The sequence below is a fragment of the Tubulanus polymorphus genome, chromosome 6 (assembly GCF_964204645.1).
Source record: "Tubulanus polymorphus chromosome 6, tnTubPoly1.2, whole genome shotgun sequence".
NCBI lineage: Eukaryota > Metazoa > Nemertea > Palaeonemertea > Tubulaniformes > Tubulanidae > Tubulanus > Tubulanus polymorphus.
In genome coordinates, this window is record NC_134030.1 from 16995898 (window position 1) to 17011997 (window position 16100).

The 16100-nt window shown below is 42.1% G+C and overlaps 1 protein-coding gene across 2 annotated transcripts in view; it reads left to right on the forward strand.

Moving 5' to 3' along the window:
* LOC141907872 (nucleoprotein TPR-like) overlaps positions 1–16100 on the forward strand; it is a 73213-nt gene that overhangs the window by 32864 nt on the left and 24249 nt on the right. The window contains exons 25-41 of one of the 2 annotated variants that reach the window (XM_074797623.1): positions 5182–5236; positions 5325–5422; positions 5579–5788; positions 6122–6199; positions 6396–6506; positions 6876–6994; positions 9958–10105; positions 10469–10606; positions 10929–11113; positions 11342–11446; positions 11690–11731; positions 11822–11912; positions 12178–12501; positions 13036–13305; positions 13672–13745; positions 15126–15325; positions 15423–15539. In XM_074797623.1, the coding sequence (XP_074653724.1) occupies positions 5182–5236; positions 5325–5422; positions 5579–5788; positions 6122–6199; positions 6396–6506; positions 6876–6994; positions 9958–10105; positions 10469–10606; positions 10929–11113; positions 11342–11446; positions 11690–11731; positions 11822–11912; positions 12178–12501; positions 13036–13305; positions 13672–13745; positions 15126–15325; positions 15423–15539 (2365 nt within the window). The remainder of the gene's footprint in view (positions 1–5181; positions 5237–5324; positions 5423–5578; positions 5789–6121; positions 6200–6395; positions 6507–6875; positions 6995–9957; positions 10106–10468; positions 10607–10928; positions 11114–11341; positions 11447–11689; positions 11732–11821; positions 11913–12177; positions 12502–13035; positions 13306–13671; positions 13746–15125; positions 15326–15422; positions 15540–16100) is intronic. The other variant, XM_074797624.1, reaches the window with a different exon arrangement.

Here is a 16100-nt window from a genome sequence, read left to right on the forward strand (position 1 = left end):
GGCGTTTTTTGCTAGGGGACATCCGACCGAAAGGTCACTGCACTGTCCCATGTGAGGTCACGGTTATTCGTCGGACCCGCCAACAACCCCGGCACTCCTGTCTTTAGCATCAGCTGAGTCCGATAACCACAGACCACCGTACCTCCTCCCCTTCCAGCACGGTTTGATCTCTGGAAAGGGTACAGGCTGGCGTTTTGTCACGGGTCCTCGCCCCAGAGGTCATTGCAGCTGTCCCGTGTTGGGTCAGAGAATCTCAGAGTCGTCAGGCTAGCCAACTGCCTGGCATTCCTGTCTCTGTAAACCTCTAGCATCGGCTGAGTCCGATAAACTACAGACCGAACCGGTGTTCAACCCACGCTGTGTTCATTCTTGGTAAATAAGCCGGATCCAGTGCGGCTCGGTGGCGCATTTGCCCTGGAGGCCTTTCAGTCAGGAGTCGCTCGGTGCACAGAGCGGCGCGACTTAGGCTGGGAAATTTCGGCATCTGGAGTCAGCCGTCGCGTTGAGTGTAGCGTATTACTGACTCCCAGGTCTCGGTCTGACCAGCACGGGTCCAGTCAGAAGATGGCTGACCCGCCCATTTCGTCCCAACTCGTAAGGATTTGGGGTTTCAGGCCGGACCAGCCTTCATGGTTCATGACTCCAAGATCTAGACAATTACCCTTGGAGTTGGGGACTGTCATTCGTTTGGTTTCAGGGTGACATCGCTTCCATTTCCCGCATAGTGCGTACGAACGAAGGAACGTTGTTGAATGAATGTAGAAAGTCAGGGGTGATGACTGCCCGTACACCGGTAGTGGTCGTCTGACTGTCCAGTCATTCGGGTTCAGTCGCCACTTCACTGCACATTTTGTGCCGGTGGATGGGCTCATCGTTCCCTCATACAAGGGGTTCTCGGGAAGCTCCACTGTGCTCAACCTCATAAGTCCATGGATCGGACGGAGTGCATAGCTTCATACGAGTTCTCTGCTGAGTTCTCACTCCCTTCACGAGTCCTCTGCTGTGGCATCCAGTGGCCTCGTATCGACTAACTCTTGTGGGGCCGGGAGCGCCCAACTGAGTTTATTTAACCCCGCCTGGTTCTGGGCTTTTCGGGTTAGAGACTGCTTACGTTTTCTTGCCCGAATGCTTAGGTTGGTCGACGCATCTGTTAAACCGATTGTCAGGTTTTCTACCGTGTAGTGCATCAAGTTGCCTAGGGCGGGGAGCCTTTTCCTGGGCTTTCCCAAAACATTACTTTTAGATTGGTAATGTCCAGGAAATGACACTCATTAGAGAACTGAATTTTCAGTCCCTCCTACATATGGAATGTCTGACTTGCGGTGTGTTCCAGCGTTCATGGATTGGAATCCAGTCGCTGGAGAGGTCGGCCTCATATTATTTGTCTCGTCGTCAAGGCTCACGTTAATATATTAGCGGCAAGACCTTCTAGATTGATGGATTCGGTTCTAAACTCCCGGAGCTGATCCAGAATTCGCTGTTCCGGGTTCTGCTTGGGTCACACTACTCTTCTTTTCTGATTGGTGCGCCCCAAGGGCGGAACAATATCCGAACATTAAATGGTCCATTAGGCTTTCTGAAAGCCGTGGTCGCAGACTTTGTTCTTTACGGACACTCGTGGACGAGCAGCCAAGGTTAAGGCAAGTGGTTGATGACAATGATAGAGGCACATTCTCTCACCCTAACCCTTTTGTATGGTGCTAACTTGAGCCCACAGAGTAGCCATGTGAGTAAGGGCTTTCGTCTCCAGTTCGCTTGTGTCTCGCCATTTGAGACATCCTCTGGGCATAAGACCCTCTCCTGCAACGGGATTTGCTGGGAGGTAGTGCAGGCTCTACCCCTGGCCAATTGGGTGGCGTCGATCGCCTTGATATGGGCATAGTGTTTGACCATCCAGGGTCGAGGTAACTACCCCACCCAAGCCAGGGTAGTCGGCTCTGAAAAGTGATATCCAGGCTGTCGTGCATCACTCGTTATGGGGCAGTACTGGTCTTGGGTCCTCATTCTTGATGATCCCAGCGGTGCACCTTCACAGCAGGCCATTTCAGAGATTTTGGAGGGCCGGCTGGCACTGATCGACAAGGGGTTGGGATGTTCTACAGCAACCCCTTCCCTGGCCGTTCCTCTTGGGAGTCTGATATACAGACATGTATGGTTAGCCATCAATAGCCAGTCTGGTCCTGTTTTCGGAATCTAGGAGTCACTCGGTCAATTATTCTCTCTGATCATACAACAGATATTCTCCCCTGATGCAAGTTCGAAGGAATTCATATCTCTGTATTTAAACTAGCAGGCATGAAGGATATCAGGGCCGCTCTTCAGCCCTCAGGCCTTGGCCATCCCTAAGGAATTAATTGTCTCTTCCACGGAGGTGTCAATCCGAGGTTTTCCCGCTGTCTGTGTCCCCGTTCCGACCAGATGGCGTGGAAGATAAGACGATTTTGTTCTGCTGAGATGGAATCCTAGCGTACATTTAACCCCAGCCAAGTGGTGACAGCAGCCCTCGGCCAGCTAGAGCCAGCGTTGTCCTGCCAGATAGTTTTGATTACACCTCTGGGGCCTGCTCAGGCATGAAGGGTTGGTTTCTCAGATTTCTGGGCACGTCTTCCGGTGTGGGCCTTCATTCCCTCCCTTCTGTCACAGAGGGGTTTTCTGTAGGCACCTGGCACTTACATTGCTCAACCGACTATTGAGTCGACCTTGGATGAGCGTCTCCTACGAGTGCAGGGTTTTCAGTCAGGGGTTTTCCCCTTTATCACTAAATCCAGTGCCCTAGCACAGGCAGGATTTAAGTTTTCACGTGGAAGCTCTAAGCCGGTTCGTGTGGTCAACTAGTGAACAATCCGTGCACCCTCACTGGCACCTCGCTCGCTGAATTCTTTTCCTCTTCCCTTGAGGTTTAGAGTCACTCTTACCTTCCGTAGGTGGAAAGTTATGGATTTATTTGAGTATACTTTAGATATCATATAAATTTTAATCACTGCAGTTTTATGATTTTGTCTTAACTCCATTACGTTAACTCACATCTAACCAACGGTTTTTATTGGTGATTAGATGTAAGAGAGTCAGTTCAGTCTCACAGTGATTTGATTCAGAACTGTTATCATTCTTCCAGTATCGGAGGGATGTGTATATATGACATAATTTGTCCACTCAGGGCGTGCAGATTGATAGCTGTCTGCCACTTGTTGTTCGCTTTACGTACAATCTGGCTCTGGTCCTAGCTAGACCATGTGTACATACTTTATAGATGGCTTCTCACCTTAACGGTTACCAGCCGCAATCGCCTATGCTTTTAGGGCGACAGGTAGTCTGAACCTGTTATCGAAGCACCATATTCTCCAACCAGTAGCGCTTTTTTTCGGTTGCTCGACTGGAGGTGCCTCGGGAAGTCCCTGAATGGGACTTGTCGTGGTGGTGCTATCTCGTCACCCATCCGTATCGCCCCTCTTCAAGAGTCTCATTAAGCAGGAGTTTTCCTTCTCTTCTATGTCAGCCTAGGAGGTCAGAAATCCATGCTTTGGCTAACCAGCCTGGTCTGATCGTTTCAGTCCCTGTTCTTTTATTACTCTCCGCCCTACCTCAACTTAATCGCCAGAAATCGGCAGCCGGGATTGGTTGAGTGTGGAGGAGGAGGCGCTGAACCATAGGGTCCATTCAACTCCCTGGACAGGCTAGTTTTCTGGCCCGGGGGTTGAGTTATTAATTGCGTCAGAAAATCTCATCTTGGGGGAGAGATCTGTTGTTCATATCTCTGAAGGAGCATTCATCGACAGCGCCACTCGTTGATTGTCTGATTTCATTTGAGTGGTCTTTTTTCGTCGATAGGTCCGATCCTACTCACGTGGTTCGTCTAGTCGTTAAGTGTTTTCTATGGCTGCTTCGTGGGTGGTTTTTCGGGCGCTTCTATTGAAGATTTTGTGGAGGAGCTCCTTGGGCAGTGGGAACCCCTTCGCTTTCCCATATTGAAAGATATTTAGGTCTACTGTGTATTTTACCAGCGATAGGCCCAAGTACATTATGAAAACTCACTATTTTTAGATTTTAGGTATTTGAAGTTTTGGAATCTAAATATAGAATTAGAAGTTTAAGACAACGCTTCGATCTGTCCCTAGAGATTTTCGTCAGGTGTGGCTCAGTTTTTATAACCCAGGCGCTCGAAATTTTGTTTCGGGGTTTGTTCCTCATTCTGTGTTTCAGTCTTTATCTCCGATGGATCTTTTTGATCCAGATCACGAGGTCGGACAGTTAATTTGAGGTTATTTGTGATTTTCCCTGCTCTTTATCGGCATCTCAGGGTCAGGTCCTCGGCCGGTGAGCGGCTGTGCGAGAGTGTTTGTCAATCGGAACTCGTCCGGGAGACTCACTCTCTCAGTGCGGCAAATATTATCGACGTGATTTTCATGTTTTGTTTTATCCGTTTATGAATATATATCCTGATATGTATATATATGTGTATGTTTATATGTGTATGTGTGCATATGTATATGTATGTTTATATATGTTTAAGATATAGTCAGTGCGCTCCAGCCAGGTTTCTAGTTCTTAATCCTCGGGCTGGTGTCAGATGTCTAATCTTTACCGGGCATCTTTGCCTTTGTAGCCCGGGTTTAGCTCGGGTTTTTTTGTCCTCGTGTTATTTGCTGGGTGAATTTTTACGTTTGTTGAACGTGCTTTTAAGGCTTTTGCCTTTACACATTTTTTGGGAGCCTTACCTGCCGCCTGGTGCTTGGCTAATCCTTCTAAAATGTGCCCCACACAATATGTCCTGAAGGAAATATCATAATTTTCCGAAGTAAAATTTGTATTTCTGAGGGATACCTACGTGGGGCACAGGATATTCCCGCCCGCCTTCCCCGCTCGGCTCTTTGCGCAGAGTTTCGGAAGAAATTGAGTCACGTGGCTCGTGGTGGCGCCACCGTACGGTACGGGGTACTCCAAAAATGTTAAGCGGTATAGTTCCCAAACTAAGGTAACTTCTAAAATGTGCCCCATGTAAGTATCCCTCAGAAATACAAATTTTACTCTGGAAAATCTTGATTTTTGGCAATTGTACCGAGAGCAGACTGTATCCAGTGGTCATGGTAAATATACTGACATTTAATTTTGATGGATTAAACATACACCATCATGTTAATTTGGGGAAGTCTATACTAAGAATTTAGTTTTTCGTTTTTTCAGACAAGTAAGTCATTTAAAGATGCACTCGAATCTCAAATGAATCATCTAAAAACAGGTAAATCTCACAGCTCTATTTCCCATTTCTTATTCAACTCTTCTAAGCTGATTCTTGATACTAATCTTTTAATTTTCTGCCGCGGTAGAACATGAAAAGAGGGTAAGAGAGGTTGAATCACTCGATAAAGAACGACAAGATTTGATGAACGAAAACATTCGAGTCACCGAGGAATGTCATAAAATGGTAAAAATCTTGACTTTCACGGACCATTAACGATCTAATTTGTTTTCTTTAATGTTAAGTCGGATTTAACATTTTGGGATTCGATGGCATAGCGTTTTTGATAGGTTGAGGCAAGAAATTTTGATTGTCTTATTAATTTTAATGTATATTTAACAGAACGCCGATTTGCGTAAACAGTTGGCTAACTTACAGTCAGAGTTAGAAGGAGCTATGAAGGCTCGGGAAGACGCGTTGGAGAAGGAACGGGCAGCCCGTGCTGACTGTCAAGCTCAAGTTGCCGTCGCCCATGAGGCACAATCGAAATATGAACGAGAATTGATGCTACACGCGGCAGATGTCGAGGCTCTTGTTGCCGTCAAAAAGGAGGTAATTCATCAAAGCAACTCTGACAGGGTGACCACTTACCTGGGAATCGAGATATGTCGGGAATTTTCTTTTCTTTCAAAAGTCGGAATAGAGAATTTGGTTTAAAAAAAAACAAGAAAGCTAAAAATCGGGGAGAAGTGGCCACCCTGTCTAAATTTTTTATCGCTCAAAGCATGGTTCTTGCAGTAAATGGGAAAAACTCGGGAGTGTTGAATGGGGCAGAGTATGAGAAGGCTTTATGCTAGGTTGAGACTAAGTTAACTGTTGAAGGTTGAATGAAGCTAGAGTTGATTGTGGGATCTGAAATATAGAAGGATAAATTTGTTTTTTCAGCTGGAAGGATTCGAAGCCAGGCTCGAGATGCATCAAGATTCCGAGGATAAACTTGCAACAGAGCTCGACGTTAAAGAGGTTTGAATTTTTATTATTTTTTTTTTCACTGAAATAAAAATATTCATAACATTGGAACTGCATTCTTAGTTGTCATTGGCTCATCGGCTGTAGTGCTCTGACCAATCAGAGAGCCATCGGCTGTAGTGCTCTGACCAATCAGAGAGTAGGTATTTTCTCCTTTCAATCTCATTTATTTTTTCACTGATGTTTTCAGAAATCGTGGAACGAGCAAAGGCAAATTTTAACTGAAGATCGCGCTTCTTTGGAAACTAGAGTGAAAGAATTGACAACTCAAAACGATCTGCTCCATCAACAGATGAACAAGGTACGTTTAAAACACTCAATTTGAGGTCGAATTTTATCAGTCTCAACTCAACCATTGTGAGAGACTGAGTCTACTGTATTTCACAAACTCTTACTCAGTATTTGATACCAACTCGGGGCAGATTTTACCAGTTGCAACTTGACCACTGTTAGAGACAAGAGTACTATATTTCACAAACTGTTGCACAGTATTTGACACCAACTCTGGGTAGAATTTTACCAGTCTCTACTTTGCCACAATAAAATGAAGTCTACTGTACTTCACAAACTCTTACTTAGTATTTGGACCCACAAGTCTGGTTAGACCCTACAACCCCAAGTTCACCCCAGCGAGTAAGCGACAGAGTTTCTAGTTTATTTTCTTATTTAGCTAAGTGAGCAAACAATTGCGATTCAGCAGGAGAAACAGGGAACCTCATCAGCGAATCTAAATATTTCGTTATCCGAAGACAAAGACAAAAGCAATGAACAGTTACTTGAAGTTATTAAGTAAGTTTAATGCCCGTGCAAGGCACTGGAACTGCTACCATGGTAAGCAAGAATCCACCAGGTGTCGCTAGTGATTATTCCGTTACCTTGCTTATATTTCCTCTTCATTTCAATGAGATACCGGCACTCACCAGATGGCACAATAAAACACTGCTGGTTGTAGTAAAAATCAGTACGTTCTCAGTGAAACCTGACCTTGATTTTTAGGATCAACTTTAGGATCAACATCATTAACCACTTGATATACACAGCTTATATTTTGTCATTAGAAGGGAAATACGGGCTGAAATAACATGGAAGTTTGATCCATCGGCGCTACCCTACTTAGAGGTACTAGGAGAAAATGTGCTTCAAAAGTTTCATGGAATTTTTCCCCATTCCACTAATTGATACTAAACTTTGTTTCTTGAGTATGATATCACAGGGAAAGCCCTTCAGGGTTCAAGTTCAATGTCGGATGCTAAAGGGCTTTCCCAGTGATGTCATACCCAAGAAACAAGGTTTAGTATCGACATCATTATCAACAACATACATATAGAACAGAGTATTAAATAATTCTGACATATACTTGTGAGTCATGGGGAAAACCCATTACCATGCACATTATTGAAGTTGAACATGCTTACTACACAGTGCACCAAGATTTCATCTTTATACCTTATTGCAAATCGAGAACAAATCGATTTTTTGCTCAATAGTAAAATGTTCTCAGTTATTTTCCTGGACCCATAGTCCTCCGAATATTATCAAACAGGTCTCAAATAGATATTAGATTCACTTTCTCACTTAGTGTATGGTATACTGAAAATTGATTTGTACCTACTACCGGTAATCAGAAGTTGAAGAAAATCGAATGGCTGTAACCCAGCACCACAAGCAACACCTGTTCAGTGCTGCCAAGTGTCCTGATTTTGGCAGAATTGTTAAAGAAAAATGCGAGGTTCTGACTTGTGCTTGAAAAATAGGATGGTAGAATACGTATGTCCTGATATTACGATTTTTAGGCCAGGCGTAGGCTGAGCCTATTACTATACAAATGGAGCGAATATAAATGACATGGTTTCCAGAGCAAAGGCTCTTTTAATGTGCAACTGAGCATATATATTCATAAAAATCATTCATTAAAGCATTATCCATTCTCAAAACTCTACGTAGCTGAATTTTGAAAGAGGGCCTTGTTTAAATTTATATGAGCTTTTTCGCGAATATCTGATCGCAAAAATATTGGTTTTTAAAAGCCAATCAGAAAGCATTGACTCCTCGATGATTGGCTTAGCCGCAGAAATCAGCAGGTGTTCAGGTGAACCCGCGGAATCGTCTACCGTTTTACTTCCGAGTTTTATTTTAAGATCTAAAATTGTATTTCAAGATCGATTTCTGTGAAAGCTTTAGTTGATTTGGTTTTTGGGAGGAATATTTTTATTAGCACTACAGAAAATATCATTGGCCATTTTGCAAAGTCCGGGAAAAATAGCTTTTTCCTAAATCGGATAGATGACCTTGATATGCTAATTAGCCATGTGCTCAAACTACAAATTCAATCAAATTTTATTCCACAAAAAATATTAAATCCAATTCAATTATACTTTATTGAACAAATTAAAACATCAAATCCAATTCAATTTTGTTTTATTGAGCAAATTTCAGAAAATTCAATTCTATTCCGCATTAAAATCAATAAGACCAAGGGAAAAGATTTATCTGAGGTATTTGTTCCTGCCAGATCCAGTTGCTATCTGTGCTACTTTTGTATTCTACGATTGTATTGTGTGAATTATTAGGTATTGACTCTCAGCTGGGAGTGTGATTTGACAAATTTAACCCACAGAATGCATCATCATTTGCCATTTTATGAAAAGCTGACAGGCTGGCTATAGTGCCCCTTGGGGCTCTTGTTCTGGTCATTTATGATTTCCATAAACGACTCACAGATTTTCTTTTCTTGTTTGCACTTCAATCATAAAAATCTTCATTTAAAAGATATCGTGAGCCACCAGATTCTCAATGGTGTCAACTTGGCTGCTCCATCCACTGGCTTGATGAGGTCCCATTACTATGGCAAGTGAGAATGTTGGAGTATGGTGGTCACGACAGTTGTATTTAAAAGTGATACTGACTTCACTGCGGTCATGGAGGACTCAGAACCACCAACAAAGAAGAAAATGATGCAGCAGTTCGTTAAAATTTATAGGACCTCTATCGCGAATATCTGAATGCAAAAATATCTGTTTTAAAAAGCCAATCAGAAAGCAAGGATTCCTATGTGATTGGCTTAGCCACAGAGATCAGCAGGTGTTCACGTGAATCCGCGTTATTGTCTACTGTTGTGTTTTACTTCCGGGTTTTATTTTAAGATTTAAAATTGTATTTCAAGGTCGATTTCTGTGAAGTCTTAAATTGATATGGTTTTTGGGAGGAATATTTTTATTTGCCCTACAGAAAATATCATTGACAATTTTGCAAAGTCCTGGGGAAATCGATTTTCTCAAATCGGATGTAAGACCTTGATATGATATAGCCATGTGCTCAAACTGCAATTAATTCTATTTAATCAGGTGAAAGTTTTATTTGGCTGTTACTCCTTTAACCACTGAAAATATGAAAAAAAGTTAAAGGAGGAATTTGATAATCATCCGGTTGGAATACTCTAGCCACAGTAGCGTTGTCAGTACCTCATTTAATTATAAGTCCTGTGAGTTTTCTCCTATAGGCCTATCCATTTTTCTAAGACTAGTTTGATAATTGTTAGATTTGGAATCTAAAAACCGGTTCTTATTACATTGAAAATGAACTGACTTTCAAGTTCATTTTCAATGCATAAGATGAGGTAAAACTTTATTCTCCTGACTACTGTATATAACTAAGCATGTAATTGCGCCATCTGGTGAGCGCAGTTGGTTCCTGAATTGAACTTTTATTAACAAAATAATCAATTGAAAAACAAATTATTAATTTTTTTGTAGATTTTTGCGAAGAGAAAAAGAGATCTCGGAAACTAAATTCGATGTCGTGAAATCCGAATCGAATCGTCTGAAACAACAAATACAAATGACCGAGGTTCAGGTGACTGAACTGAAAAAACAAATCGGTGAAGAACGAGAAAAATCACAGGTATTTTATGAAAACAAGACCTGTCCCGGCAGACCCCAGACCCAGATATGTCCATATAGAGCCATATCCCAGAAATGGCTCTGCAAAACCCAGACCTGTCCCTGCAGACTCCAAACCTGTCCCTTCAGAACCGAGACCTGTCCATCAGACCCCTGTCCTACCCTTTTAGAACCAGTTCACCAGGACTTGGCAGTTCTGCCAGGATATTGTTCCAAAATAGGGCTTCAACTTCAGATATTGATTTTTGAGGCCAACATGAGCTTAACCTGAAGTAAAGTGTTAAACCCAACCCTTATTCTCTAGCTGCCTCATTGAAATTCTCCATTGAAAATGTAAAACTAAATGAACTCCCATTTTTTGTAGATAAGTGTTCAGACAGCCTTGGAGCATGCCGACTTGATGTTGAAGGTCGAAAAGATGAACTTGTTGACGGACAGTAATTACATGTTGCGTGAAGAGAACAGTCAGCTGAAACAACAACTGAGAACAGCTGAGGTCAAGGTAGGATCCATCAGTGTGAAAATGAATATACTGTAGACCACTTTCAGCCACAGAGCTAATTGATTGCCTCTGATTATCACCTGCCCCAAGTTCTACTTACCACAGCACCGTTTGCCCTGAGTCAATGCCTCTGATTATCGGGTGCCCCACATAAAATTTTTTTCGGGTTTGTGTGATTGTGCCCACCTTTGTTCCAACTGTCCTGGAATTCGCTCCTTTGGTGGCCCAGAGAAACATTATTGGTCCATTGAGATCTGAGGCAAATGCACTGTCAACTGTGGACAGAATATGCAACATTTCAAAAGTTAAACTTTTTTCACAGGAAAATAAGTCTGAAGATGACATGGCCAAACTCCGCGAGAAGATTAATTCAACAGAACAAACCCAGGTGGCACTACAGGCTGAGAAATCAGCGTTACAAGGGGAAGTTACTCGTTGGAAAAACCGGGTGAATCAGCTCATTGAACAATCCAATAAAAAAGATCCGGAAGAGCTTAAACGTCTGCAGTAAGTATTAAAATTCCTTGCATCCCGCCAATAAAAGAGGGCAGACAACTGGCGCCTAGCCAATACTCACGCAGGGAAGAAGATTGGCACCTAGCCAATATGCTGAGGGGCAGGAGATGACACTCCAAACCTGTGGCTGGGAAGAAGATGGGCAGTTAGGTAATATTCATCCTTGACCTGAATATATAGCCCTTGACCTGAAAAAAACCTTTGCTGTTATTATTTAAGACAAGAAAAAGACGAGATGCGTAAAACGATTATCAGTTTACGTGAAGAAAACTTCAAACTTCGCACCGAAATCACGCAAATGAGTAATATTCATACACATACACAGTAAGTATACACCTCATACACTATTCCAATACACCTCATATGCCATCTCATACACCACTCCCTGACATCCCACTCTTGCAGTAATTTTTCTTGAAAACCACCTTTTTTAACCAGTCACCTCTAAAAAAATGTTACATCCTTTTAGTATGATTATATCTGTATATTTTCATTTGAGAAAATTGAAAAATCACCCCTTGACTTGTGAGTGCTGTTAAAACGTGACTTGTATTTTCTCATTTCTAGGAATGAATTGTCCTCTGCAAAACTTCAAATAGAGAAACTCGTGTAAGTAGTTAATTGTAAAAATCAAACGATCCGAATTTTTGTTTTCCACGTTAAAAAATTTTCTACGAATTTTCAAATTTTTTTTTTCAGGAAAGATATCAATAATTCTGCAGCGAATAATAAAGATCAGCACAAAAAATTCACTGCAGATATTGAAGAAAAAGCCAAAACAATTGCTCAGGTGGGTGTTTACAGAGAAAACTGGAACCTGCTAACACCTGTCTAACTCATAAAAAGCAGGAACCCAACAACAAAACAATTGTTCAAGTTGTTTACAGAGAAATCTGTAACCCCCGAACACGTAACCCCCGAACACCTGACTAACTAGAGAAACCAGGAACCCCCGAACACCAGTTGTCTAACTCAAGAGAAAACAGGAACCCTCTAACACCTGTGTAATTCAGAGAAAATTTGAATATTTGCGTTTTGTTTTTTCGGTTACGCAGTTGCGAAGAGTGGGACGAAAATACCGTCAACAAGCAGAAGACGCGCAAAAAGCAAGCGATGCAATGAAAGAGAAAATGGCGTCCGATGACGCGGCTAAAGGTACGAATGACTCAAAAGTTCAGACGCTCGAACAAGAGGTTACGACCCTGACTGAAAATGCGAAACAATTTGACGCGGTGAAAATGGAAAATGAACGGAAGCTGAAAATGGCGAATGATGAGATTCAACAGTTGAAGTCTCAAATTCAAATGCTCACATCACAAAAGACCCAAACAGAACAACAGATTCAGACAGTTACATCGCAACTCGAGGAAAAGCAGAAGGTAATGTAAATTGATTAAGATTTTAACCCTTAGGCCCCTGTCTGCTACTTCAACTGACAGCTACTGAAATGACTTGAACCTTCAACCTATGTCTGCAAGCAAGGATTCTAATTCAACTCAAATTTGACACTGAGGAAATGGCTTCTCATAGCATGAGTCTTAGCACCAACCTAAGCCAGCTAATGCGGAAATGGCACCACCAAACACTCGTTCATTCATTAAAAAAGTCAATTAATTTTCAATGAAATTTGAACTTGATTCTAAGGCTTTAAATCTGAAGATAATCAAGTCATCGAATAAGTATGGTACACTTTCTCACTCATTTTATGGTATAGATTTTACTGAATGTTGATTTACTAACCAGAAAAATTGACTAAAATTTAATTGAATTATAGAAGAATTTGAAACGCGCAAACCCAGTCGCTATCCTTACTCCTGAATCTTCACTTTCCTCAGTGGCATTGTCATTGAGAACAAATCGAGGGTAGTGCATTTTTTTTCCAAAATTCAGCTATCTTTCATTTTCCCGTTTAGGAAATGAAACAAGAGGTGGATCTGTTAGCAAAGTTACAAGCAGATAAAGTCGAGGACGAAAGGAAACTCGCACAACAGCGGAATTTACTGCAACAGATGAAAGTACGTTTCAACTCGCAGCGGGAAGAGATTGAGAAACTGAAGTCATCTGCTGGGGACACAGACACGGAGCAGACATCAACACGAATCGATCAATTAGAAAAAGAAGTGCAGGAAATGAAAGAGAAATTGAAACAAAAAACAGATGAGGCTTTCACGCTTCAATCTCAGGTATTGATCGCATGGGAGATAAATTCTTGACTATCAAATCCCCTCCGCTCTCCCTATTACCATCCTCGCTCTATCTCCCTCCTCTTACCATCCTCTCTGTCCCCCTCTAACTATCCTCTCTCCTTTTGCCACACCCCCTCCGTCTGTCCTCTGATCATGTTTTTATGTTCGATTATATTTTTAAAATCGCTTTCTCTACCTCTTCACTTCCTATCTCTCCTATCTCGGCCCCTTACTATCCTCTCTCATTTCTCCCTTTTCCTCTCTATCTCCCTATCCTCTCTTCCCCTTTAACTACACTCCCTCTTCATTCCTTCATTTCTTTGCTCTCATCTCTTGATAAGTTTATTAATATTTTCATTGCAGGTTGAACATCTTCAGAAAGAACGTGATTCACGTTCAAAACAATCTCAGAAGCTGACAACAGCTACCGTCGAAATGTAAGATTTGTTTTAACACAATTAAAGATCATTGCCTCACGGCCAAGCTTCATCAAGTTTTGAAATCTTTAGGCCAGTCATAGGTCGAGCCTATTACTATGAAAATGGAGTCAATTTGAATGTCTTTGTTTCCGGATGAAAGGCTTTTTTGCTGTGCAAATGAGCATAGATTCATACAAGTCATTCATTAAAGCATTATCCAATCTCCAATTTTTAGGAAGTTGAATTTTGAACAAGGGCCTCGTTTAAATTTAAGTTTTTAGGGAAAAATGGAGCGCAAAAATATCACTTTTAAAAAGCCAATCAGAAATCAAAGCCTTTTCTAATCCATTTCAATTTTATCAGCTCCGCTGTGAGCCGTCGTCTGTTCGTTCGTTCGTGCATGCGTGTGTGCGTGCGTCCGTCCGTCAACTTTTCCTTCAAATCGCTACTAGTCCTACAGTTTTAATCGGTTCAATTCCAAATTTGGTATGAATGTTCTATGGACCTAGGCCTACAAAGTTACAGAGCGATTTTTTGAATTTGTCCCCCAGGGGCGCCCCCTGGGGGTGTAGTTTCTATTTCTTCAAATCGCTACTTGTTCTACAGTTTTAATCGGATCAATTCCAAATTTGGTATGAATGTTCTATGGACCTAGGCCTACAAAGTTACGGAGCGATTTTTTGGATTTGCCCCCCAGGTGCGCCCCTGGGGTTGGAGTTCCTATTTCTTCAAATCGCTACTTGTCCTACAGTTTAAATCAGATCAATTCCAAATTTGGGATGAATGTTCTATGGACCTAGGCCTATAAAGTTACAGAGCCATTTTTTTTATTCATCCCCCAGGGGGCGCCCCTGGGGTTGGAGTTCATATTCTAATTGCTTCTAGTCCTAAAGTTTCAATCAGATCAATTCCAAATTTGGTATGAATGTTCTATGGACCAAGGCCTATAAAGTTACAGAGCATTTTTTGGATTCTTCCCCAGGGGTCGCCCCTTGGGGTAGAGTTTCTATTTCTTCAAAGTGCTACTAGTCCTACAGTTTTAATCAGATCAAGTCGAAATTTGGTATGAATGTTCTATGGACCAATACCTACTAAGTACAGAGCCCTTTTTGGATTTGGCCAAAAGCGGGCACCCCTAGGTATGCAGGTTCCATTTCTTCAAATCACACAGCCGATAGGCTCCTTGTTCCCATTTCAAATCAATAAGACAAAGGGAAAAGTTTGATCTGAAGTATTCGTTCCTGCCATCTGTACTACTTATTAAGACACAGTTGTTCTGGGTGAATAACAATTGAGCGTGGGAGACTGTTTTGGCAAATATAACCCACATAGTGCATCATTTATGAAAAGCTGAGGCTAGCCGTAGTGCTTGTTTAAACAGTTTACTCCAATTTCTAGCGTGCCCAGCCAACAGAAACCAGCACCACGTGCCAACATTCAACCAATCCCTACACCGTCACCGTCATCCGTACAATCAGGCGCAATGCCCAGTTCGAAAGTAACAGCCAGTATTCGACCGATGGCGATCACTACTCCCGGTCCATCAACTGTCGTTGTGACCACGCCAACAGCTACTGTCATGCCACTGCAGGACCAAGGTATGTCAATATGCAAACAGCGATACTTACATGGATTGTGGCCACTCTGAAATATCGTCGAGGAGAATTATCGGGTTCATTCGTATTTCGTTTTCAGCAGATGATAACAATCGTACGGCGCTGGAACTACGACCAGTGCCGCCTATACAGACTGTATCGCCGCTCCCCGAGGGTACGTCTGCTGCTGTTGCTACTACTACTGCCACACCGCTCGGTAAGAACTCTACCCATCTCTCCCTCCGTCCTTACCACTTCTCTGTCCTTCCTCACATCCCCCAAACTTGATTTGTTAGTTCATTTTCAACTATTAACCCTTTCATTGTGTCTGTCTATAGTACAGTGTATAAATCAGTGGGCTTTGCTAGTACACCACATCGCAGTGTACAGTAAAACCTCCCTTAGGGAACACCTCTACTTAGTGAACACATCCCTTAGTGAACACTTTTTGCCCGGAACCAAATTTTCCCTACTCGTTTCCAATTAAACAGAACCTCATTTAGTGAACACCTCTCTATAGTTAACAGTGAACACTTTTTCTGGTACCAAATGAGCATTTTACCTCTCTATAGTGAACAGTGGTCCCATTCCAGAATATCTAGACAGTCAAAGTTTGCTAGTAGACTCATTGTTATCAGTATTTAGGTGTTCTTCATATATGTACATAACTCATGGTCATTCAATGGCTAGTGGTCTTTAATAGTCCTTAGGCAGTACTAATTAGATTAATTTGTGACTACAATTATGAATGGACAGCCGTTATTGTTTTTTTTGGTTA